General features: G+C 47.1%; 1 protein-coding gene across 1 annotated transcript in view; it reads left to right on the top strand.

Moving 5' to 3' along the window:
* The window catches only part of LOC147106578 (excitatory amino acid transporter 2-like), a 354,111-nt gene extending 328,096 nt beyond the window's left edge, over nt 1-26,015 (top strand). The window contains exons 4-7 of the mRNA XM_086007551.1: nt 2,572-2,822; nt 8,915-9,080; nt 16,856-16,982; nt 25,538-26,015. Of these exons, the coding sequence (XP_085863677.1) occupies nt 2,572-2,822; nt 8,915-9,080; nt 16,856-16,982; nt 25,538-25,778 (785 nt within the window). The 3' untranslated portion in view covers nt 25,779-26,015. The remainder of the gene's footprint in view (nt 1-2,571; nt 2,823-8,914; nt 9,081-16,855; nt 16,983-25,537) is intronic.
* The last annotated feature ends 1,358 nt before the right edge of the window (nt 26,016-27,373 follow it).

Genomic DNA, 27,373 nt, shown 5'->3' with positions numbered 1-27,373 from the left:
TAACCCGGTCCAGATGGGATGCATCTTAGGTTGCTGAGGGAAGTAAGGGTGGAGATAACAGAGGCTCTGACCACAATCTTCCAATGCTCCTTCGGTATGGGAGCAGTGCCAGAGGACTGGAAGATTGCAAATGTTATACCCCTGTTGAAAAAAGGGAGAGATAAACCCAGCAACTGCAGGCCAGCCAGCCTAACATCGGTAGTGGGGAAAATAATCAGAGACAAAATTAATTGTCACTTGGAAAAATATGGATTAATAAATGACAGCCAGCATAGATTTGTCAAAGACACATCATGTTTGACTAACTGGATTGGGTTCTTTGATGAAGTAATGGAGAAGGTTGATGAAGGTACTGAGGTTGATGTTGTGTATAAGGACGTTCAAAAGGCATTTGATAAATTACCACAGATAGACTTGTTAGCAAAATTAAAACCCATAGGATTAAAGGTACAGTGACAGTGTGTATATGAAATTGGCTAAGGGACAGAAAGCAGTGAGTAGTGGTGAACGGTTGTTTTTCAGACTAGAGGGAAGTATACAGTAGTGTTCCCCAGGGGTCGGTATTAGGACCACTGCTCTTTTTGAAATATATTACTGACAATGAACTTGGGTATTCAGGGCATAATTTCAAAGTTTGCAGAGGACATGAAACTTGGAAATGTAGTAAACAATGAGGAGGATAGTAACAGACATCAGGAGGACATAGACTGGTGAAATGGGCAGACATGTGGTGGATGAAATTGAACGCAGAGAAGTGTGAAGTGATTCATTTTGGTAGGAAGAGGAGAGGCAACATAAACTAAATGGTACAATTTTAAAAGGGATGCAGGAACAAAGAGACCTGGGGGTGTATATATACAAATCTTTGAATGTTGAGAAGGCTGTTAAAAAAAAACATACAGGATCCTTATGAATAAAGGCATTGGGCAGGATTTTCATTGGGCTGTGGATGCGGGATTGGAGGCGTGTGGGGGGTTAAAATCCCGAAATCAGGGGTCCCGACACCAACCCGCCTCCATGCCAGTTTCAAAGGAGGCGGGTACCCGCCCCTCACTGGGACCCGCCTCCCCGAGGCGGGAAGGGGATTAGTGCCAATTAACTGCCTGTTAACAGGTAGTTTTTAGCCTAATCCCTATTTTTAAGGTTGAAGTGTGGGATTCCCGATGGCTCCAAACTACGCCAAGTTAGAGGAGGCAGACCGTCGGGATGAAAGGCTTGGAGGGGTCGAGATGTCCGGTGTTCAGGTGAGTGATGGGTGCATGAGTGCAAAGGTAAGTGTGTTTGGTGTGTGTAAAGTGTTTAAAGAAGTTTTACATACCTTTACTTACTTTTACAGGCTTCCTTCCTTCAGGTCTCGGGAGTCCCTCATCTCACCGGCACAGAAAGCAGAATGGCTGCGAGCTGTCAATAACTGCAGCATTCAGCTTTCTGTTCTGGGGAGATCACTAAATCATCCTGACAGGAAGGAATTAACTTGGAGTACAGATTGTCAGTGTTTGACAGTTTCAAACAGCTGTAAAACGCTGATATTTCATCTGTCAAAAGGTCTTGACAGATGAAATTTCAATCTGTGACGTCACCTGTTGTCGGGTGGCCCTTAATTGGCCTGCTGAGCCTGCTGGGCGGGCTCAACAAGGCCAATCAAGTCAAAATCACGTGGGTTGGCTAGAACTCAATGGAGGCGGGACTACAACCCCGAAAGTTGTAGTCCTGCCTCCAACCCGACTCCTCAATGAAAATCCAGCCCATTGAGTACAAAGGCAAGAAAGTTATGCTAAACCTTTATAAAACACTAATTCGGTCCCAGCTGAAATATGGTGGCCAATTCTGTGAATCACACTTTAGGAAGGATGTTAAGGCCTTAGCGAGGATGCAGAGGAGATTTACTAGAATGGTGCCAGGGATGTGGGACTTCAGTTACATGGAGAGACTAGAGAAGCTGGGGTTGTTCTGCTTAGAGCAGAGAAGGTTAAGCAGAGATTTAATAGAGGTGTTGAATATCATGAAGGATTTTGATAGAGTAAATAAGGACAAACTGTTTCCAGTGGCAGCTGGGTCGGTAATCAGAGGACACAGATTCAAGGTAATTGGCAAAAGAACCACAGGCGACATGAGGAAACATTTCTTTATGCAGCGAGTTGTTATGATCTGAAATGCACTGTCTGAAATGGTGGTGGAAGCAGATTGAATAATAACATTCAAAAGGGAATTGAATAAATACTAGATGGGGAAACTTTTGCAGGGCTATGGAGAAAGAGCAGGGGAGTGGGACTAATTGGATCGTTCTACCAAAGAGCCATCCGGCACAGACACGATGGGTAGAATGACCTCTCTCTGTGCCGTATCATTCTATGATTCGATGATGTAAGCCCCAATTTCAACCTAACCCACATGGTGAGAACGCCTGATTTACACCCTGTTCACTCTGGGGTTTTTCTGTCCTTTGTAAATAAGGTTTGGCTGATGATCCCAAATATTGGAAGCTGGTGTTTGGGAATTGTACACAATATAAATTAATGTCGGTCCAGCTTTAACCCGCTGTTTCAAGAATGTGTTTTTGACATTGACAAGGTCTGTCTGGTCTCGATGCAAAGGCCAGCGGGCGCCTGGGAACCAGAGCCATGGTGTACTACATGTCTACCACCATCATCGCTGCTGTGCTCGGTGTGATCCTGGTGCTCGCCATTCATCCTGGGGACCCTGCGCTGAAGAAGCAGCTGGGAGAAGGGAAGAAGAACGATGAGGTGTCAAGCCTGGATGCCTTCCTGGACCTCATCCGAAATCTCTTCCCTGATAATCTGGTGCAAGCTTGCTTTCAACAGGTAATGAAACTAGTGATTTGTTCAAACCGGGACACTGCTTCACCGATACACGTACATGTGATGGACTGGTGTTTGTGGAGGAGAGGAGCAGATGTGTGCTGTCTGGAGGTGGGGAGCAGGGCAATGGGGAGTGGGATGGAGAAGACAGGAGACATCTGGTGAGGGAAGGAGCAGTTAGGTAACATCAGGTGGAGGGAAGGAGAAGCTGGGGACATCTGAAGGTCAGTAGGGAGTCAGTATATTTTGTTTTAATGCTGATGTGCTGGGGTGATGTAGGTGGTGAGGGTCCTCTTGGCACATTAGAGTCTCTCCCCCCTCCCCCATCTTCACATGTAATAGCTCATACTTGGCAAGCAGACAGCGCTGGTCATGGATCTGACAACAGACTCTCGGCCCGCATGCCCCAGAATCCCCAATGCAGTTAAACAGCTAAATTAGGGAAAAGCAGAGCTGCACAGAGCAGCCTGGGAAATTAATTATCCCAAAAAATAATCACCTGGAGTTCATCTCGGAGTAAGGATCGGCCTCTCCCACACTTACCATTTCTGTAAAGTTCCCTGTAATCTAGAGCAGCTTGTACTCCAGCTCTGTTTTGAGCAGCTGGCTGTTTAACACTTGATAATAATACATTAGCATAAATAAGTTAATTAACACAAACTCCATAAGCAGAATGATACTGGGGCTTAAAGGGTTACATTATGAGAACAGGTTGCATAAACTTGGCTTGTATTCCCTTGAGTGTAGAAAATTGGCGGGGTGATCTGATAAAGGTATTTAAAATGATAAAGGGATTCGATAGGGTAGATAGAGAGAAACTATTTCCTCTGGTGGGGGAATCAAGAACGAGGAGCTATAATCTTAAAATAAGAGCTAGAAATTAAATCAGGAACCACTTTGTCATAAAAAGGGTGGTGGAAATCTGGAACTCTCGCCAGCAAAGACGTGGATGCTGGGTTAATTGGAACTTTCAAGACTAAGATCGTTAGATTTTTGTTGGGTAATGGTATCAAGGGATATAGAGCTAAGGTGGCTAAATGGAGTTGAGGTACAGATCAGCCATTATCTGATTGAATGGCAGAACAGGCTTCAGAGGTTGAATGGCCTTCTCCTGTTCCAATGATCTGTAGGAGGACGTGTGACATCAGACAATGGGTGCAATGGAACCCTCGCACTCCAAATGGCCACCCCAGGAACAGTAGGCGCTGGCCGGGTGTCTATATAATAATCCGTGGTGCAGTAACAATGTTCTGTCACTTAGTAAATCCAGCATGATTTGCTGAACAGGCTCCTGGCCCCTGAACACTGATTTGAATGTCTCTGAGTCTCAGAATCCACCAGTGCCGGGAAGTTTACGATCTGGAATATATTTATTTAGTTCTCCCTGTTATGTATTACGTGTTCTCCTCCCACCTGCGGTGGCGCTGTCACAGCAGATGAATGGTTGGGTTTGTTCTCTTTTGTTCTGTACTTTTCTCCGGAACTTTCCTTTTGAATAAAGAAGCAGCATGTTTGCAATCTCGGGGTTCTGAGCACTAATTGTGTTTAAGTATAACGGCACAGGTACAGACACAACAAAGTGGCGACGAGGATGGGATGAATCTGCGTTGTGGGAACTTTCTTGTTTTCGACTACAAAACACTCAGAACAGAGATTGCAGCATTACATTAACGTTACGGGTGCAGTGAGTAAACAGAAATTAAAATTTGAAATGTGAGATGGCTGCTATATTCGGAAACATCGGTGATTTTGATGAAAATATTGAGCAATGGAGCTCTTATACGGAACGTTTTGACTATTTTGTTTTGGCGAATGCGGTGGCAAACGATAAGGTCGTGCCTCACTTTTTGAGTATAATGGGAGCAAAGACATTCAATTTACTGCGCAGCCTTGTACAGCCAGTTAAGCCAGGAACTAAAACATATAAACAACTAGTGGAAATTCTTGGAGCATATTTTTCACCGAAACCTCTGGTTATTGCTGAGAGATTTAGATTTCACAAACGGAATCAAGAAGAGGGAGAAACAGTGACTATGCTTATTGCTGCTTTGAAAAGGTTGTCAGAACACTGCGAGTTCAAGGAGGTGCTGAATGACACCATTAGAGACAGACTTGTGTGTGGTCTGCAAAGTGCAGCCACACAGAAGCGCCTTCTTACTGAGGACAACCTTACTCTTGAAAAGGCCATTGAAGTTAGTGTCTCCATGAAGATGGCAGAAAAGGAGGCTCACCAATTTAGTTCAACAGGGAGAGTTCACAAGGTGTCGTCTGAGCCTAAAGGTGCGCGGAATGGCACATGTTACCGTTGTGGAAAAATGGGCCATCACGCTAATGACTGCTGGTGTACAGAGCTGGAATGCCGAAACTGTGGCAAAAAGGGTCACATTGAACGTGCCTGTAGAGGTAAAAAAAGAACAGACAGAGCTGGGAAGCATGAAAACAAAATGTCTGTATTTGGACAAGAGAAGAAAAAGAGTGTTCATTCAGTGCAGCATGATGGAACAAGCGAAACAGAGGGGAGCGACACCTCTGAGGAGGAAGAGGTGCACATACTAACGGTGGCAGGTGGTCCAAATGGCTACTGGGTGTCACCACTGGTGGAGGGACAATCAGTGCGGATGGAGGTGGACACAGGCGCGGCTGTGTCCCTTGTTTCAGACACTGTCTACAACAAAATGCTAAAGCACCTTACCCTTCAGCCAACAAACATTGTGCTAAAGACGTATACCGGCGAACCTGTGGCCATGAGAGGCGCCATTGAGGTGACAGTTAAATTGAACGGACAGACTGCGAAACTGCCACTATATGTGGTAAAGGGAAATTACCCATCTCTACTGGGACGTGCGTGGCTAGAGAAAATCACGCTGGACTGGCCTGCAGTCCGCATTATGTCAAAAGGGGAGTCAGGTCTGACTGCAGTTTTAAACAAACATGCAGAACTCTTCAATGGTGAATTTGGGAGCATGAAAAAGATTAGCGTGAGACTGGACATTAAACCTGACAGCAAGCCAAAGTTTCACAAAGCCCGACCTGTACCCTATGCAATTAGGCCAAAAGTTGAGGCTAACTTGGAGGCCTTAGTCGAGAATGGAGTCCTGGAGCCTGTGAGTGTGAGCAAATGGGCCATACCCATTGTTCCTGTCCTGAAAAAGGATGGATCTATTCGAATCTGCGGGGATTTTAAAGTGACTATTAACCCGGTGCTGTCTGCGGAACAGTACCCTCTTCCCCTCATTGGTGATCTCTTTACGGGTCTGGCCGGAGGGCAAAAGTTCAGCAAAATTGACTTATGCCAGGCTTATCTACAAATGCATGTCGATGACAAATCAAAGGAGCTGCTGACAATTGTGACACACAAGGGGCTATACAGATACTGCCGCCTTCCGTTTGGAATTACGTCGGCCCCTGCTCTATTCCAAAGGGCAATAGATCAGATTTTGAGTGGACTGCCAGGAGTCCAGTGCTACCTGGATGACATCCTTGTCACTGGGACAAATGAGGAGGATCATCTTCTGAACTTGGATGCGACACCACAGCGACTGAAAAAGTACAGACTCAGAGTTCGTAAGGACAAATGTGAATTCTTTCAGTCTTCAGTTGAGTACCTGGGGCATGTGATTGACGCTACCGGCCTGCACAAGGCGCCGTCAAAGGTCAAGGCGATCGCGGAGGCCCCAGCACCCCAGAATGTGAGCCAGTTACGTTCATTCCTGGGGTTACTTAACGACTATGGAAAGTTTATTCCAGACTTAGCAACATTGCTGAAGCCGTTACATCAGTTGCTATGTCAAGGCAAAACATGGAAATGGACTGAACTGTGCAACAAAGCTTTCGCCCAAGCAAAGAAAGCATTGCTGAAGTCGGAGGTCCTGACACACTTCGACCCAAAGCTACCCATGCAGCTAGCATGTGATGCATCACCATATGGTGTGGGAGCAGTCATATCCCACATCATGCCTTTTGGTGAAGAGAAACCTATCGCCTTCGCATCACGCACCTTGAACAAGGCCAAGAGTAACTATGCACAGATTGAGCGCGAGGCCTTGGGAATCATTTTTGGAATTCGAAAATTTCATCAGTACCTGTTTGGGAGAAGGTTCACACTCCTGACGGACCACCATCCATTGGCTTCAATCTTCAGGCCCCACACCGGAATTCCGTCTCTTGCTGCAAGCAGGATGCAAAGGTGGGCTTTACTGTTGTCGGGACACACATACGGCATCAAATATCGCAAATCAGACTTGCATGGCAATGCAGACGGTCTCTCGAGGCTGCCCTTGCCTGTTACTCCCCCAGAGCCTCGTCAGATAGACATCTTCTATCTACTTCTGACAAGTGGAGGGAGCACCTGTCACTGCAGCTCAGGTGCAAAGGCACACCCGTAACGATCCAGTCCTGTCTGAGGTAATGGACGATGTCATTCAAGGGAGAGCTACAGGAGATTCTCCTAGTTTGAAACCTTACGTTTCAAAAAGAAATGAGCTCTCCGTCCAGGCAGGTTCTCTTCTCTGGGGACGCCGTGTCATCATTCCGCCACCTCTGAGGGAACCTGTACTGCAACAACTTCATACAGGCCACAGTGGGATGGTTCGGATGAAGGAAATGGCAAGAAGCTACTTCTGGTGGCCAGGTCTCGATGGAAATATTGAGGAGAAAGCCAAAACATGTTCCCCGTGTCAAAGGGTCCGGAATGTTCCACAGCTGGCAACCCTACACCCCTGGGATTGGCCTGCAGAAGTGTGGCAGAGAGTACATGTGGACTTCACCTGTCCTTTCGAAGAGAAGATGTTTATGGTGGTTGTGGGTTGTGGACGCTCGTACCAAGTGGCCGGAGGTCGCTGTGACAAGGTCTACCACGGCAGAGAAAACAATTGAGAAACTTGGTGAGATGTTCAGCCGTTATGGCTCACCGGAACAACTCGTAAGTGACAACGGTCCACAATTTGTGTCACAGGAGTTTGCAACCTTCCTGCAAGTGAATGGTGTCCAACACATCAGGTCTGCACCCTACCATCCCTCTACTAACGGCCTGGCAGGAAGGTTCGTGCAAACTTTGAAGCACACCTTGAAGGCATCGCAAGGTCAGGGCTCAATCCACCAACGTCTGAACAGCTTCCTGTTGTCCTACAGGAATGAGCCGCATGCCACAACCAAAACTGCCCCCGCTTCGCTCATGATGAAGAGGCAGTTGCAGACAAGTTTTGACTTACTCAAACCTCCAAGGGCAGAGCAGGTTGTCCAACATCAACAACAAGCTCAAATTGAAAGAAGAGAGAAAAGAGCCAAGGAGAGATGGTTTCATCCTCGAGAGCACATCCTAGCTCGAAACTACAACACTGGACCGAAATGGGTTCCTGCTACAGTGATCGCGCAGACGGGCCCTGTGTCTTACACGGTTGAGACTGCTGAGGATGTCATCTGGAGAAGACACACTGATCAACTGTTGCTAGGAGCAGAGACAGCCACAGAGGCTCCAACGGCTGGTTGGCCTGAACTGTTTCCAGATGATACCGCAAACCAGCATCCTTCGCCACAGTGCTCTTCTCCAACACAGGAAGTCAAAGAGGCTGTTCCACCTGTGCAAACTCCTGACTTTCGACTAACACAGGCACCTTCTCCATCCAGGCCTGTGTCAATGCCTACTGCTGTGGAAGCCAGCGATGACCGCCGGTATCCTGTCAGAGAGCGGCGGCCTCCAAGACGCTTGGATCTGTAGGCTTAGTGACTTATCCACAAGTCTGGGGCAGAATAAACCCCAGGGTAAAGTCAGGGTTTGAGGCAGTCTACCTCTACCCTTGGTTAGTTGAGTGCATTGAAAGTAACTTAGCTGTTGAGGAATAATGTGGACATTTCATTTAAGAGGGGAGGAATATGTTATGTATTATGTGTTCTCCTCCCACCTGCGGTGGTGCTGTCACAGCAGATGAATGGTTGGGTTTGTTCTCTTTTGTTCTGTACTTTTCTCCGGAACTTTCCTTTTGAATAAAGAAGCAGCATGTTTGCAATCTCGGGGTTCTGAGCACTAATTGTGTTTAAGTATAACGGCACAGGTACAGACACAACACTCCCCTAACTTTCCTTCTCTCCTCCAATAGATACAAACGGTAACCAAGAAAGTGGAGAATCCCCCTGAGGATCAAGGCATTTCCAACCTCACTGGGCTCATGCTGGAAGTGGTGAATGATACACTGGGAGAGTCGGAAGGACCCAGCTTCACCGTAACAAAAAGCTTGCAGTTCAAGGATGGGATGAACGTATTGGGTAGAGTCATCTCAACATTAATCCTTCTGTATCTTACGGAGCACAAGAAATTTTAGATGGGGAAAAATACATTTGTCTTATCCAGCAGCTCTCTGTATAGTCTAGGCCTCCCCACGTTCTCTTCCACTTATCCCTATCAGTATCGTCCAGGCCCTGTCCTGCAAACACTGATACACGTACCTCGCGGAGGGGGACTGGGAAACACCAGTACACTTACATCCCTGGTGGTTTTCAGTCTCACTGACACACATGTATATGAGAAAAGACAAGAGATATCAATCCACATACAGGTACCTTCCTGAGGAGACTGAGTCACACTGACACACATACATGTACCTCTCTGAGGGGACTGAGTCACACTGACACACATACATGTACCTCTCTGAGGGGACTGAGTCACACTGACACACATACATGTACCTCTCTGAGGAGACTGAGTCACACTGACATACATGTACCTCTCTGAGGGGACTGAGTCACACTGAAGCACATGCTTGCACTTTCCTGAGTGGGGGCGGGAGATGTGAGAGACATCTGTAAATGTATGTGTATAGGAAGGGCTGAAAGTCATTGATTTACTCAATAGCAGTATAAATGAATGTGCTCCTTTTTGCTGCCAGTTTGCCCCTTCCTATCCGGAATGTATTAACTTTTGCATTGTCCATTCTCCCACTCCTTCTGTGTGAACCTAAATACTGACTATTGGCGTACTATAACAGTGGATGCCTGATGGTCCTCTGACCCGAGGCCAACACCGCTGCACTTTGCAGCCGGAATCAGTGCAAACGGGAACCCCAGCTGTTTTCCTTCCATCACTAGGCCAGTGGTGCTGAGACCAATTGTAGGTGTACTTTCCCATTAATAGCCTGCCAATGCTCTGTGTGCTGCAGGCTGAGAATGCATGCAGATATCATAGAAACATAGAAGATAGGAGCAGGAGTAGGCCATTCGGCCCTTCGAGCCTGCTCTGCCATTTAATGAGATCATGGCTGATCATCCAAATTCAGTACCCTGTCCCTGCTTTCTTCCCATATCCCTTGATCCCTTTAGACTTAAGAAATATATCTAACTCCTTCTTGAATATATTTAATGAATTGGCCTCAACTGCCTTCTGTGGTAGAGAATTCCACAGGTTCACCACTCTCTGGGTGAAGAAATTCCTCCTCATCTCAGTCCTAAATGGCTTACCCCTTATCCTTAGACTGTGACCCCTGGTTCTGGACTCCCCCGCCATAGGGAACAGCCTTCCTGCATCTAGTCTGTCTAGTCCTGTTAGAATTTTATAAGTTTCAATGAGATCCCCTCTCCTTCTTCTAAACTTCAGCGAATATAAGCCCAATCGACCCAATCTCTCTTCATACGTCATTCCTGCCATCCCAGGTATCAGTTTGGTGAATCTTTGGTGCAATCCCTCCATGGCAAGAACATCTTTCCTCAGATAAGGCGACCAAAACTGCACACAATACTCAAGGTGTGGTCTCACCAAGGCCCTGTACAACTGCAGCAAGACATCCTTGCTCCTGTACTCGAATCCTCTCGCTATGAAGGCCAGCATACCAATTGCCTTCTTAACCGCCTGCTGCACCTGCATGCTTTCCTTCAGCGACTGGTGCACAAGGACACCCAGGTCTCGTTGCACTTCCCCTTTTCCCAATCTATTGTCATTCAGATAATAATCTGCCTTCCTGTTTTTGCCACCAAAGTGGATAACCTCGCATTTATCCACATTATACTGCATCTGCCCAATCGCCCAACCTGTCCAAATCATACTGGAGTTTCTCTGCATCCTCCTCACAGCACACATGCCCACCCAGCTTTGTGTCGTCTGCAAACTTGGAGATATTACATCTAATTCCTTCGTCTAGATCATTAATATATATTGTGAATAGCTGGGGTCCTAGCACCGATCCCTACGGTACCCCACTAGTCACTGCCTGCCACTCGGAAAAAGACCCGTTTATTCCATCTCTTTGCTTCCTGTCTGCCAACCAGTTTTCTATCCAAGTCAGTACTTACCCCCAATCCCATGTGCTTTAATTTTGCACGCTAATCTCTTATGCGGGACCTTATCGAAAGCCTTCTGAAAGTCCAAATACACCACATCCAGTGGTTCACCCTTATCTATTCTTCCAGTTACATCCTCAAAAAATTCCAGTAGATTAGTCAAGCATGATTTACCTTTTGTATCAGGATTGTGACTGCTGCAAGTGATGGAATGGGGGTACTAGATTTGGAACTTGCTGTAGAATCATAGAATGGCTACAACATTCAGCCCATTGAGCCCGTGCCAGCTCTCTGCAAGAGCACTTCAGCTAGTCCCACTACCCCACCCTTTCCCCGTAGCCCTGCACATTTTTTTCCTTCAGGTACTTATCCAATTCCCTTTTGAAAGCCACGATTGAGTCTGCCTCCATCACCCTTTCAGGCAGTGCATTCCAGATCCTAACCACTCACTGCGTAAAAAAAGTTTTTCCTCATGTCGCATTTGGTTCTTCTGCCAATCTGTGTCCTTTGCTTCTCGACCCTTCTGCCAATGGGAACAGTTTCTCTCTATCTACTCTGTCTAGACCCCTCATGATTTTGAACAGTTCTATCAAATCTCCTCTCAACCTTCTCTGCTCTAAGGAGAACAACCCCAGCTTCTCCAGTCTATCCATGTAACTGAAGTCCCTCATCCCTGGAATCATTCTCGTAAATCTTTTCTGCACCCTCTCTGAGGCCTTCACATCCTTCCTAAAGTGCAGTGCCCAGAATTGGACACAATACTCCAGTTGAGGCCGAACCAGTGTTTTATAAAGGTTCACCATAACTTCCTTGCTTTTCTACTCTATGGGGTCAATTTTCTGCTAGCCGTCGGGCGGCTTTTCAGGCGGCCGAGGGCCGAAAATCGCTGAAAAAGCGGGTCGGGACCCCCCCGCCTGATTCCCCGCCCGTCCGACTTTCGGACCGCCGTTTCTCCGCGACCCGCTGCAGTCCCGGCCGCCGCTGGCGGGACTGGTCATCGGAGCACTAATGACCAATTATTACATCGTTGAAGTAGATTTTCCGGGGCCGTTGCGACTTTGGGGCTTTTCCCACATCAAACACGCCTGCGGGGAACCCCGCTGCTGAGGCCTGGCATGAAGCTTGCCGGCTTGCTTGCTGTCAGCTGCAGGTCAATTGGAGAAGCTGCGATTTAAAGGGACAGCACTTGTATGTTGAGGGACCTTGTTGTTGCAGGTTTGGGGCTACTTCTTCAAGGCTTAGGCACAGCTGTGGAAGGTTGGAGCCTCACACACTTCTCCAATGCGATCTCCTGGGAAGCCCCTCTCGCCACCCTCACTCAGCGCTTCCTCAGCGGAGGCATCTACGAGAAGCATGGGACGCCTTTTTTCCTTCCCTTCTTGCCATTAGAGGATCTCCAGCAGCAGAGGCGGCAGCAGCAGAACCAGGAACAGCAGGATGAGCACCAGGAGCACCAGGCTGCTGCTCACTCACCTGAAGCTGCACAGGCCAGAAGGGGCCAGCACTTGGAAGTGGCTTGAGAGCACCTTGCTGCGCTTTAGGGGACCATGGGGACCCGTTTCTGCACTGACAGGCCTACTCAGAAGGACTTCCATGAAGATCTGGTTTCTCTGTTCAATAGATGGCCAACGCTCCTCAAGAGATGTCATTCTCTTATGAGCACTCACCATGTTTTCCGTACCCTGGCGAGTTATCTCCTCCATGGAGGTTGCCAATCTTTCCATGGTGATGCGTTCATGCGCCAATGACTCCACAAAGGCTCTGCTCATGGTCGCTATGGACTCCTCCATTCGCTCTACACTCGCAGCGACCCTGGAGACAAAGCCTGCCAGAGACTCCTGCATCTGTGCATGGAGATCCATCACCTCTTCTCTTGCAGATGGACCCAGAGGCAGAGGGTCAACATGCAGCGCAGCTGAGCTGAGCTGGCAGAGTCCTGCGCCCTCCGACAAGGACTCTCCACTGCTGTCCCTGTCTCCAGAATCTGCTGAGGCTCACTTGTGAGCTGTGAAACACCAGGTGACAACACTACTCTATGTCCCGAAGGTCCCCCCGAGGTGTGAGTGTCTGCGCTGGTGCTGGGTGCGCTTACTTCTGCTGACGCTGCGCGCTCAGAAGTTGGAGCTTCCTCTGAGGAGTCTGGCTGCACAGCCTCTTCCTCCTCCACAGTGAGGATGGGGCTCGGGATGGTACTGTGGGGGAGTAAAGGAAGGAGTTAGAGATGTAATGCCAAGGTTCTTCTGGTGCCTCCCAGCGAGTTGGCATCTGCTGACACCTGCATCCATGCAGCATTGGTCTCAGTGGGAGGCCTCTTCCTCCCTGAACTAGGGAAGAGGACCTCCCTGTGGGCCCTAACCCCATCCAATAATGCCTGCAGTGAAAACTCTTCGAATTTGAAGGCAGCTCGGGGTCTGGCACTGGCCACAGCTGCTGCAGGCTCCTCTGCCATCCTGTATGGTTCGTTTGGAAGCCTTCAGAGGATGCAGTGCTTGCTATGGACCTTGAAAGCACCACGAATGATGACATCATACTGTGGGGATTTCTGACTCGAATTGGACAATTAGCAAGGCTTCCCACATGCTGGGAATTAATTGGCCACTTGAGGGAAAATTGCGTGGAGCTGGCTGACACTTTTTTATGTGTGTCAGAAACCCCACATTCGGGGAAACCTGACCATTTCCCACACAAGCCGAAAATCGGGGCCTATGTCTCTATTTATGAAGCCCAGTATCTCGTATGCTTTTTTAACCGCTTTCTCAACCTGCCCTGCCACCTTCAATGATATATACCCCCAGGTCTCTCTGTTCATGCACCCCCTTTAGGATTGTACCCTTTAGTTTACATTGCCCCTCCTCGTTCTTCCTACCAAAATGTATCACTTCGCACTTTTCTGCGTTAAATTTCATCTGCCACGTGTCCGCCCATTCCACCAGCCTATGTCCTCTTGAAGTCTATCACTATCCTCCTCACTGTTCACTATACTTCCAAGTTTTGTGTCATCTGCAAATTTTGAAATTATGCCCTGTACACCCACGTCCAAGTCCTTAATATATATCAAGAAAAGCAGTGGTCCTAGAACCGACCCCTGGGGAACACCACTGTATACCTTTCTCCATCCGAAAAACAACTGTTCACCACTACTCTCTGTTTCCTGTCACTTCGCCAATTTCGTATCCCTGCTGCCACTGTCCCTTTCATTCCATGAGCTTCAACTTTGCTGGCAAGTCCATTATGTGGCACTTTATCAAACACCTTTTGGAAGTTCATATACACCACGTTAACCGCATTGCCCTCATCAACCCTCTCTGTACCTCATCAAAAAACTCAATCAAGCTAATTAAACACGATTTGCCTTTAACAAATCTGTGCTGGCTTTCCTTAATTAATCCACACTTGCCCAACTGACTGTTAACTTTGTCCCTGATTATCGTTTCTAAAAGCTTCCCTATGACCGAGGTTAAACTGACTGGCCTGTAGTTACTAGGTTTATACTTACACCCTTTTCCAAACAAGGGTGTAACATTTGCAATTCTCCAGTCCTCTGGCACCACCCCTGTATCTAAGGAGGATTGGAAGATTATGGCCAGTACCTCTGCGATTTCCTCCTTAACCTTCCTCAGCATCCTAGGATGCACCCCATCTGGTCCCGGTGACTTATTAACTTTAAGTACAGACAGTCTTTCTAGTATCTCTTTATCAATTTTTATCTCATCCAGTATCTCCACTGCCTTCTCTTTCACAATAACTTTGACAGCATCTTCTTCCTTGAAGACAGATGCAAACTACTCATTTAGTACCTCAGCCATGTCCTCTGCCTCCATGTGAAGGTCTCCTTTTTGGTCCCTAATTGGCCCCACCCCTCCTCTTACAACCTGTTTATTATTGATATGCCCATAGAAGACTCTTGGATTCCTTTTTATGTTAGCTGCCAATCTATTCTCATACCCTCTCTTTGCCCTCTTATTTTCTTTTTCACTTCCCTCTGAATTTTTTATATTCAGCCTGATTCTCACTTGTATTCTCAACCTGACATCTGTCATACACGCTCTTTTTCTGCTTCATCTTATTTTCTATCTCTTTCGTCGTCCAGGGAGCTCTGGCTTTAGTTTGCCCTACCTTTCCCCCTCGTGGGAATGTACCTCGACTGTACCCGAACCATCTCCTCTTTAAAGGCAGCCCATTGTTTGATTATAGTTTTGCCTGCCAATCTTTGATTCCAATTTACCTGGACCAGATCCATTCTCAACCCACTGAAATTGGCCTTCTTCCAATTAAGTATTTTACTCTAGATTGCTCCCTGTCCTTTTCCATAGCTAATCCAAACATTATTATACTATGATCACTGATCCCTAAATGCTCCCCTACTGACACTTGCTCCACTTGACCCACCTTATTCCCCAGAACCAGCTCCTGCAATGCCTCCTTCCTTGTTGGGCCAGAAACATACTGATCAAGAAAGTTCCCCTGAACACACTTCAAAAATTCTTCCCCCTCTCTGCCCTTAACACTATTATAATCCCAGTCTGTATTAGGATAGTTGAAGTCCCCCATTATTACTACTCTATAGTTATTGCACCTCTCTGTAATTTCCCTGCAAATTTGCTCCTCTATATCCTTCCCACTAGTTGGTGGTCTATAGAATACAACTAGTAGTGTAATGGCACCTCTATTATTTCTTAACTCTAACCAGATAAATTCTGTCCTTGACCCCTCCAGGACATCCTTTCTCTCAAGCACTGTAACATTCTCCTGAACCAATACTGCCACCCCACCTCCTTTCTTTCCTTCGCTATCTTTCCTGAACACCTTATATCCAGGAATATTTAATACCCAATCCGGCCCTTTTTTGAGCCAGGTCTCCGTTATCGCCATGACATCATATTCCCACGTGTCTATTTGCGCCTGCAGCTCACCAACCTTGTTTACTATGTTTCGTACATTTACACACATACACTGTAAACCTGTCTTAGACCTTTTTGTATTCTCTCTTAGTCTGACCCCACCTAATACCGTACTATTTCTTACTCTAGTGCTAGTTGTCTCTCCCCATCCTTTGTGCACTTTGTTTCTTCTTTCTAATGCTACATCCTGGTGCCCATCCCCCTGCCAACTTAATTTAAACCCTCCCCAACAGCACTAGCAAACCCCCCGCAAGGACATTGTTTCCAGCTCTGTTGCGATGTAACCCGTCCGGCCTGTACAGGTCCCAATTCCCCCAGAACCAGTCCCAATGTCCCAGGAATCTGAAGCCCTCCCTCCTGCACCATCTCTCCAGCCATGCATTCATCTGCTCTATCCTCCTATTTCTATACTCATTAGCTTGTGGCACTGGGAGTAATCCAGAGATTACTACCTTTTGAGGTCCTGCTTTTTAATCTCTTTCCTAGCTCCCTAAAATCTGCCTGCAGGGCCTCATCCCTTTTTCCACCAATGTTGTTGGTACCGATATGAACCACGACCATATCTGGGCATAAATCTGTCACTGATGATTGCCCGCCCGTTAGAGAAACTTCCCATTATAGCTTCCCATTATAGAAACCGCCCGTTAGAGAAGCCGCCCAATTATCATTTCCATTGATTTCAATGGGTAATTTATAGAAGGGGTGGCAAATCCATAATGCCAGTTTTGCGCTGGGGTGGTGAGTTGAAAAGCTAGGATTGGGTATATGTGCGAAGTGTATGTTTGGGTTATTTATTGGTGACCAGTGATGACTGTTTGAAGATGGCTCATTCGCCCAGTCTCAGGATACTTGTGATTCCTGCCCTTGCAGGTATGATTGGGTTCTTCATCGCCTTTGGTATCGCTATGGGGAAAATGGGGGAGAAGGCAAAGCTGATGGTGGAGTTCTTCAACATCCTCAACGAGATTGTTATGAAGCTGGTGACGATGATCATGTGGTAAGAGCGGCAGTATCACTCTCATTGTTTAAACAGCCATTCAATCTACAATTATCATGATTGTCTGTAGGATTCCCCTCCCCACAACATCAAAAGGCCATCATCATCTGCCTGCTCTAGACCCCGTTCCATCTGAATCCATTTATGGCCAAAACACTTTTAGCGAGGAACACTTCAACTGTTCTTCTCATGAAACCTTTCTCCCAATTGGAAGGTTTTACTGAGCTAGTACAAAGGAGCATCGACCTTGTGAATACATATTAGTGATTCCCTGGCCATTGGTTGATATTTTTAACTGACCTAATAAATGCATTTCTTAAAAACATAGTACAGTATTAGTTAAGGTGTAGCTGTCGGATATCGGTCCGGTCAGTTTGAAAGGAGTATTTGCTTTCTTTTTCTGGTTGGAAAACATGATATAGCTAGGAATTAGAGATTTCTGAGATTAATAATCCAGCAAGGAGTTCATTCCTGGCCTAAATTAGCAGCATACAGTTAGTTCAATAGATGAAGTTTCACCAATAAATCCTATAAGGAATTCGGGAGAAACTTCTTTACTCAGGGAGTGGTGAGAATGTGGCACTCGCTACCGCATGGAGTGGTCGAGGCAAATAGCTTAAATGCATTTAAGGGGAAGCTAGGTAAGCGTATGAGGGAGAAAGGACTAGAAGGATATGTTGATAGGGTGAGATGAAGTAGGGTGGGAGGAGGAGGAGTATAAATGCCGGCATAGACCAGTTGGGTCGAATGGCCTGTTTCTGTGCTGTAAATTCTATGTAAATCTATGTAAATTCTATGTAAATCTATGTAAATTCTATGTAAATCTATGTAAATTCTATGTAAATCTATGTAAATTCTATGTAAATCTATGTAAATTCTATGTAAATCTATGCAACAATCTTAACCATAATCTTAAAATTAGAGCTAGGCCATTTAGGTGTGAAATCAGGAAGCACTTTTTCACACCAATGTCGTAGAAATCTGGAACACTCTTCCCCAAACAGCTGTTGAGGCTGGGGGGTCAATTGAAATTTTAAGGACTGAGATTGATAGATTTTTATTAGTAAGTGTATCAAGGGATATGGAACAAAGGTGGGTAAATGGAGCTGAAATACTAACTCAAGCCCAAATCCTCTCTGGCTCCTACAAAATGTCACAGCGTGCTTTACAAAACCTAACCCGTACCATATGATCATTTAAAGACTAAGCCCAATGATCATTACAAGCCACTTGATTAGATTACAGGCTGCATTATATTTTTACGGCTTTCATGCAAGACCACTCTTGCATGGGAGCCCTTGCCCAGTATGAACCAGAGTGTGTCTTTATACTCACAGTGCATCACACAAGGGTTGACCAGGAAACCTTGTTACTGTACTTAGTTCACTGAATTGACAATCATCTTCTTGTGATCTGTCTTTGGATACTAGAATAATCATCAGTCGCATGACTCATGCTATAAACTAAAAATCAAGCTTATTAGAAATAAATGATAGATATGAGTGGAGAATTAACAGAGCATATTTCACTTGATTACAAAACTTTTGACTTGCATTTCTTTGGTTACAAAAGTAAAAGACTTGATACTTTGCTCGCTCTATATATAATACGAACCCTGGCCCAGCATCTGTAACATAACTTGTATCTGAGGTTCCATTTAACCATCACGGAGTCTTCAGGTGTTCAACATAATCTTAATTAGCCCAAAAGAACTGAAGAATTGGGAGTAGGTTACTGCTTGGGCATGGAGCTTCGTGTCGGAGACATCCAGCGGGACATCTTCCAATCATGCCAACTGGTTTACTTGTCTCCAGGTATCACATTCTTTGGTCAAATAAACAGTACAATAGCACCTGGCTGGCTTTAGCTTGACAACCTCAAAATGGACTCAAAGCCATTCATGCCTGTTTCCAAGTATAAAGAAAGGAAGAGCTGCATTTATATAGCGCATTTCACGACCACCAGACGTCCCAAAGCGCTTTACAGCCAATGAAGTACTTTTTGAAGTGTAGTCACTATTGTAATGTAGGAAATGCAGCAGCCAATTTGCGTACAGCAAGCTCCCACAAGCAGCAATGTGATAATGATCAGATAATCTGATGTAGTGATGTTGATTGAGGGATAAATATTGGCTGCGGCAATCTTTGAAATAGTGCCACGGGATCTTTTACATCCACCTGAGAGGGCAGATGGGGCCTCAGTTTAAAGTCTCATCCGACAGAAAGCACCTCCGACGGTGCAGCACTCCCTAGTACTGCACTGGAGTATCAGCCTCAATTTTTGTGCTTAGGTCTCTGGAGTGGGACCTGAACCCACAACCTTCTGGCTCAGAGACAAGAGTGCTACCCACTTTAAAAAATTTTATTAATATACTTTATTGAACCTTAAGAACATTTACAACATCGTGATCATTTCATTGTATCATACAAATCAATTCCGCCGCTCTGCACAGCCATTCCGCCACCACATTTTAACATCAAAACCTGAAGTTTAATTTGTCTCCTGTAACATATATTAATCGATTATACTTTAAAAATTGGTTGTAAAACACTATCCTTAAATTCCTTTCTGAATAAAACATCCACAGAGCATTATAATGATCTTTTAGCTTATATTTAAAATACTCTTTTAGATTGATTCTCCTCCCCTTAAAAAACAGAGCATTCCTTCTTTGCACAATCACGAATCTAGCCAAACTGAACATTAAATTAATTGCCGCACCGCTCGACTCGGGCAGACACTCCTGCAATCCCCATCTCAAAATTGAGTCCCACGGGATTCCCATTCTTGCTCTTCGGTCCCCACCCAGCAAAAAAGCTTCACACAACTGTCGAACATAGTACTTAAAGTCATTTAACTGCGGACATAACACCAGTAAATGGGACAGAGTCTCATCCCGTGTCCCACACACTGGGCAAGTTGCCGCCTCCACTCGTCCAATCTTGCACAAGACCGTCATGGTAAAAATCCGGTAAAGAGCCAATTTGAAATCCAGTTCAATCCATTCTGGACATTTAAAATTCGCCCACACTCCCTTCCAAATCCTGTTGAAGTCCAGCTGTGGGTATATACTCTGCCAAAACTCCTGACCAGCAGGTGTCTTGAATCTCCATTCTCTAAATACCTCATAGAAATCTCGAGTATTACAGTTGTCAAATTGGACCAACTCTCCCCCTTTCTCCAGTACAAAGCTTGGAAAAGCAGGACGCATTTTACTTCCTTTGGAGATTTCCACATTTATTTCTTCCATCCAATCCTGTGGCATTGCCCTCACAATCTTCTCATACATGATTCCTATTGCTTTTCCCTCTACCTCCTGATCCTCCTCCCACACCATGTCCTTCACTATCGCTTCCGGCAACCAACCTGGAATTACCTCGTATAATACATCTTTCACAGATATAATACCAGCTTTTATAAAAGCTTGATTAAATAAAACCTCTCCTTCGATGTTGACCCACCTGTTCAAAAATAAGGGCTGTTCTAAAAATATCTCAGCCCCCTTGGGCATAAACTGCACACTTTTTAAAAATTGGGCCCAAGTTTCTACAACCCCCTTATAAAACCTAGGGAGAAGTTTAATCGATTTCAAAAACATATTATTGTATTCCATATACAATATCCCCTGCCCTCCTATCCCACTTCGTTTTTAAAAATGCTCAAAACAACTCTTCCAAAAACATGTATTTGACTTCTGAAGAAATCTCTTCACCCATTTGATTCTAAAGGATTTTTTCTTCAAATCAATATCTGGGAAATTGAGTCCTCCTTGATTTCTCCGTCCAATGATGGTATTGTAAGCCACCAAGGCTGGTTTCCCTTCCCATAAAAACCTCGCACAAGCCTCTCGGATGGACTTTTCCGCCCACTCAGGAATATCCTCCACCGTCAATAAGTACCATAGCTTAGATAGCAGGAGAGCAGACACCACTGTTGCTCTTCCTTGCACTTTCAACCACCTTCTTTCCCATCTTCCCAAAATCTATTCAATTTTCATAACCTTCGGTTCCCAATTTAATCAATCCACTTCATCCCTGTCTTTCTTGCACCCCATATGCATCCCCAGAACTTCCAAAACCTCCACCACCTTAAAGGGACTTTCCTCCAACCATTCCCCCCTATCCCTTTCTCCAACCAGGCATTGGGACTTACTATAATTCACTCTGGCTCCTGAAGCTCTACAATATTCCTCCACTACATCCATAGCTTTCCTCACTGACTCCCCCATTTCTCAATGTTAAGGTTGTGTGATCTGCATATTGGTGTATCACCGACACCAGCCAGAACTGGGGACCACAATCCCAACTACACCTTGTTTCTTTCGCATCAATGTGTACAACAATGGGGACAGGGGACAACCCTGTCTCACTGGTCTCTGTATTGGAAAATACTTGGATAAAAAACCATTACATTTAACACAGCTAAATATGTTTGAATAAAAAATCCTTATCCACTGAATGAAATTTTCCTTGAAACCAAATGCTTCCAAAGCCTTCAATAAAAACTCATGAGAGACCCTATCAAAGGCTTTCTCTTGATCTATCTTTAATACATAAGCCTCCCTCCCACTCTCTTCCATGAGCTCTATCGCATCTCGGATTGAGACCACAGAGTCTGCGATGTCCCGGCCTATGACTCCATAGGACTGAGAGGGCAAAACTATCTGCGGTAACACCTCCTTCAAATGATTTGCCATAACCCTCGCCAAGATCTTATAATCCACATTTAATAATTCTTCAGATCCCGTCTATCCCCTTTATTTTTATAAGCTAAGCTTATGCTACCTCTCCTCATAGATGGGGCCAGGCTTCCCTCAATTTTAATTTCCTTAAAAACTTCTAAGAGCAATGGACTTAAAATCTCGAAAAATTCTTTATAAAATTCTGCACTTAGTCCATCGGACCCAGGGCTTTTCCCCCCCTTCATTCCACTTATTGCTACTTTTATTTCCACTAATCCTACTTCTTTGTCACACATGCTTCTATCATTCTCCGTTATACCCTCTTCAATAAATGCAGTAACCTTCTCCATCGCCAAATTGGAAATGTCTTCTTTTGTATATAACTCTTGATAAAAGCTGCTAGCCACCTCTAAAATCTCCCCACTTTCATGAATGATCTTCTCCCCAACCTTCAACTCTCCAATTAATGATAATCTCTGTCGCAGCTTCTCTTCCTCCAGAAAATATCTAGTGCATCTTTCGTCCTCCAATGCATCTCTAGCCTTTGCACGGAGAATGGCCCCCTTGCATTTTTCAGCCTGCAATAATTCCCACTCTTCCTTTAGCACCCGGAACTTAGTCTCTGCTCCCTTATCCCCTCCGTCAACTGCTTTACAGACATCCGTAAACCTTTTGTTTATATTCTCTTCTCGATGCCGGTTAGCTGCCGCTCTCTTTTTCCCATAATGTACCGAAAAAACTTTTACCTCATATTTGAAATTGTCCCACCAAACTCTTCTTTCTTTCAAGAACAAAGGTTCCTTCCGAGCATTCTTTATTATATTTATAATCCCTTCTTTATAAGCAATTTCTTTCAGGTATTGATTGTTTAAAATTCACACCCCTGAACCGATCTTAACTCTGCTGTTACTAATTCTAAGAACTAAAGCCGAGTGATCACTAAAAAATACTTTTTTATAATAAATCTCCATCACCTCAGAACTTAACCCTTCCCACATTAACACAAAATCTATTCGGCTCTGTTTTAAAACATCACCCACCCAACCTGATCTGGAGAACTCCCTTTTTATGGGGTTCCGGTCCCTCCAAAAGTCTCTCAAATTTAAATTTGCCATCATTTTTACAATCATCCATCTGGGCTGAAATATCCATCCGAGATAAAAAATACATTAAAATCCCCCACTATACAAGGATTTTCTACCTCTGCCGCTTCAGTGAATAACCCCCGAAAAACTTGCGACGCTTGCAATGGTCGTTCGGTGCATAGATATTAAAGAGATCGCAATTAAATCCCTCCATTTTCACCCTTAGCCGTAAAAATCTCCCCTCAGTGTCCTTGTCCACCAAGGCAACGTTCTCTTTTATGGACGGACTCACCAAAACAGCCACCCCTCTACGGTTATTGTTTGCACAACTTTGTTTGCACAACTTGCAAACACCTCTCCCTTCCAAACCTTCTGAATTCTTTCTAGGATATCCTCATCCCAAAAGGTTTCTTGCAGACACAACAAGTCCGTACCTTTAAAACCCTGCAACAACTGCTGCAATTTCTTCTCACCCCTCAGTCCGTTCACATTAATCGAGACCAATGTAATCATGGCTCCAAAGAAGGGAAGTATGCCTGATAATCTCCCCATCATTTAATCTCTGGCCCTGCCCTCCTCACATGCTCCTTCCCAACTTTTCGGCCAGCTGTTGCTTTTTCCTGCAGTCTCCGAATCTTTTTCCCTCCTGTTTGAACTTTCCCTGCTGCTTCAGCCTCTTCCTTGCATTACGTTTGGGCCCAGGAGCTGCCCTTTCTCCCTCCTTCTGCCTCTCACTAACCTTTCCATTTCCACATGATGCCACCCCACCCCCGACTTCCATGTCTCTGCCCCCCTCTAATTCCTCACTCTCAAGCTCTTCTGCAATCCTCTGTGCCTGCTCCCCGTCAGATACATAATCTCCCATAGAGAGTCTTCCTGCTATCACAGGTTCTCCAACCCTTTGACCTCATCTCCACCTCTGACCCTTGCTCCCTGATCCTTCTCTCTATGGGACAATGGCGCAACTATATTGTTCCCTTCTGGCGTCTTTGTCTCACCGATCCCGTCCTGCTGCCCCTTTAAGGCTCCTGCCTCTTGCACCCTCTCCTTGTCTTGCCCCCTCCTGCTCACTGAGATGTCCGACTCACCATCTTTCTTTGGAGTACTTACATTTACCATGCACCCCGCTCCCACCTCCTCTCCCCCCCGCGGACACCAGATTCTTTAGGGAGAGCTGAACCGTATTAAGGCTCGAGTCTGCACTCGACCCTTACTGCCCGCTGCTGTCTTTGTTCTTTTCCACTGCACTTGGAGTGTTTTCCACCATCTCCATCCTGTTCTCTGCTCCACAATTTCTGCCTCTTCCTGTGTTCTTTTTTCCTTCAATTTACCAGCTGTGTCCTCCAATTGCTCCGCTCCTCTGGCCATTCCACTCACATCTCCTGCTCCTTCTCCCATCTCCTCATCACTCATAGAGCTTCCTTCTGCCTCACACTCACAGCGGGTTTGTGACACACCCCACAGCTCGCCGCCTTGCAGCTCTGAGCGATGTGTCCAGACTCGCCGTAATTGTAACAGTACAAGTCTGGACAGTTTCTTACAAGATGTTCGTGTCCAAGACAATAATAGCAAACCTTCACTTGGTTATCATGCAGCGCTCGAAAGTACTGCACTCCTTCCAGTGTCTTGAATTTCATGCTGTACGGTAATGACCTCACCCCCTCTGGGAACCGCACCTTTACGTAACAGGTTCCATCTGCTATCCGTGTTCCTGGATAGTATCTCCTCTTTATTGCTGAGAAAATTTTAATGTCCCACGCCTCCAACTTTTTGATTAGCACTTCGTCCTCAATATAAACTGGCAAGTTTAGGAATGAGACCTCCACCTCTTCCGAATATAGCAGCGATACCTCCAAGAACTTATCGCCAACTTTCAGACTGAGTAAAAGTCTTTCCATCTCCTCTCGGCCACTGACCGTCACCTCGAACCCAACATTTGGCTTTGGTCGGCAGGCAAAGCAGCTTCCCTTGCCACAGTCCTCATGTACCACTTGGATAATATCCCAAGCTCGTATCTCCTTATCCTCGCACTGAACCACCACCGTGTTTTCTTTTCCAAACCTCCTAGGGTCCCGACCCAAATCTTTGGGCCTTTTTCATTCCCTTCCAACCACAGTTTCTTCCCTAATTAAATTCCTCTTGGGAACATTTCCTCTGAGGGGCCCGGCACCGGGCCCCTCAGCAGCCATCTGGCTGTTTTTGTGGGCCAAAAAGGCCCTAAAACCTGAAAACAAAAACCCCAAAACCCACCACCAACTTTTTACAAACTCACTCCAACTCCCTGCTGCAATCAGGCAACCAGCAGCACCTGGTTCACTCCTAGCCCCTCCCACCTAGAGAGTGCTACCCACTGAGCCACAGCTGATACTAGTTGCTGTGTAGTCACTGTTGTAATGTTGGTCCACACACTAGTCGTGCACAAAGGTCCTACAAATAACAATTAGATAATGACCACATAATTTGTTTTAGATGCTGGTTGAGGGATAAATATTGGCCAGGACACCTGGGAGAACTCCCCTGCTCTCCTTTGTAATAATGCCATGGGATCTTTTACGTCCACCTGAAAGGGCAGAAGGGGCCCCTATGTAACGTCTCATCCAAAAGACAGCACCTCTGACAGTGCACTGGCGTATCAGCCTAGAATTTGTGCTCAAGTCCTTGGAGTGGGACTATGAACCCATGACCTTCTGACTCAGAGGTGAGGCTGCTAGGGAGCCACAGTTCAGAGTGCTAATCTATGAAGTTTCTCTCTGAGTTCTAACCTTTGATGTTTCCTTTGTGTTATTAAGGTACTCTCCCCTGGGTATCGCCTGTCTGATTTGTGGAAAGATTGTGGCCATTAAAGACTTGGAAGTCGTTGCTAGGCAACTGGGCATGTACATGGTGACGGTAATCACTGGGCTCCTCATCCATGGAGGGATCATCTTGCCGCTGATGTACTTTGCGATAACCAAGAAAAATCCTTTCTCATTCCTTGCAGGCATCTTCCAGGCCTGGATCACGGCTTTAGGGACTGCATCCAGGTATTAGCGCAACTGTTGTTTGAGTTATTTTAGGAAGAAGGGAAAAAGCTTGCATGACTCACAAGTTCTTTGGGCCACTTTTTAAGTATGAGCTTCCACACCCATTTATGAATGGATCCAGTGTCCTCAATGAGGAGGAGGAAGGGTCTCAAGAGGACATTGAAGCAGAGATTCCAAACCTCCTATATTGCCCTGGAGTCTCAATGAATTGAAGATTAATCTCCCGGACACTGCTGTGAGCAAATGGAGAGAAAAATCATAGGGGCAATATAAATAAATATAGGAGATGGGGAAGGATTTTTGAGTGATAGCCCAAGAATCATCCAATCTTGTAACAAAGAGCAAGGGTGGGGAGATTGGATTTAACCCCTGAGATCTGGCAGCAGCATTGACACAGCCAGTTAGCAGGTAACCGGGAGCAGGGAACGGGGGGGGGGGGGAGGGTCGGGAGCTGGCAGCGGGCGGGGGGGGGGGAGGGTCGGAAACTGGCAGCGGGGGGGGGGGGAGGGTCGGGAGCTGGCAGCGGGGGGGGGGAGGGTCGGGAACTGGCAGCGGGGGGGGGAGGGACCTGGCAGCGGGGCGGGGGGGGGGAGGGACCTGGCAGCGGGGGGGGAGGGTCGGGAACTGGCAGTGGGGGGGGGAGGGTCGGGAACTGGCAGCGGGGGGGGGAGGGTCGGGAACTGGCAGCGGGGGGGGAGGTTCGGGAACTGGCAGCGGGGGGGGGGGGAGGGTCGGGACCTGGCAGCGGGGGGGAGGGTCGGGACCAGGCAGCGGGGGGGGAGGGTCGGGACCTGGCAGCGGGGGGGAGGGTTGGGACCAGGCAGCGGGGGGGGGAGGGTCGGGACCTGGCAGTGGGGGGGAGGGTCGGGACCTGGCAGCGGGGGGGGGGGGAGGGTCGGGAACTGGCAGCGGGGGCGGGGAGGTTAGGGAGCTGGCAGCGGGGGGGGGGAGGGTCAGGACCTGGCAGCGGGGGGGAGGGTCGGGACCAGGCAGCGGGGGGGGAGGGTCGGGACATGGCGGCGGGGGGGAGGGTCGGGACCTGGCAGCGGGGGGGCGGGTCGGGACCTGGTAGCGGGGCGGGGGGGGGAGGTCGAGAGCCGGGAGTGGGGGGGGGGTCGAGAGCAGGCAGTGGGTGGGTCGAGAGCAGAGAGTGGGGGGGGTCGAGAGCAGAGAGTGGGGGGGTCGAGAGCAGAGAGTGGGGGGTCGAGAGCAGAGAGTGGGGGTCGAGAGCAGAGAGTGGGGGGGGTCGAGAGCAGCGAGTGGGGGGGTCGAGAGCAGAGAGTGGGGGTCGAGAGCAGAGAGTGGGGGGCGTCGAAAGCATGGAGTGGGGGGTCGAGAGCAGAGAGTGGGGGGGTCGAGAGCAGAGAGTGGGGGGGTCGAGAGCATAGAGTGGGGGGGGTCGAGAGCAGGGAGTGCGGCGGTCGAGAGCAGGGAGTGTGGGGGGGGTCGAGAGCAGAGAGTGGGAGGGTCGAGAGCAGGGAGTGGGGGGGTCGAGAGCAGGGAGTGGGGGGGTCGAGAGCAGGGAGATGGGGGGGTCGAGAGCAGGGAGTAGGGGGGGTCGAGAGCAGGGAGTGGGGGCGGTCGAGAGCAGGGAGTGGGGGG

The sequence above is a fragment of the Somniosus microcephalus genome, chromosome 15 (genome assembly GCF_052327205.1).
Source record: "Somniosus microcephalus isolate GS21.2 chromosome 15, FLI_Smic_1.0, whole genome shotgun sequence".
In the NCBI taxonomy this organism is placed as follows: Eukaryota; Metazoa; Chordata; class Chondrichthyes; order Squaliformes; family Somniosidae; genus Somniosus; species Somniosus microcephalus.
Note: the sequence above shows the minus strand (reverse complement) of the source record. Positions and strands in the feature narration are given on the sequence as shown.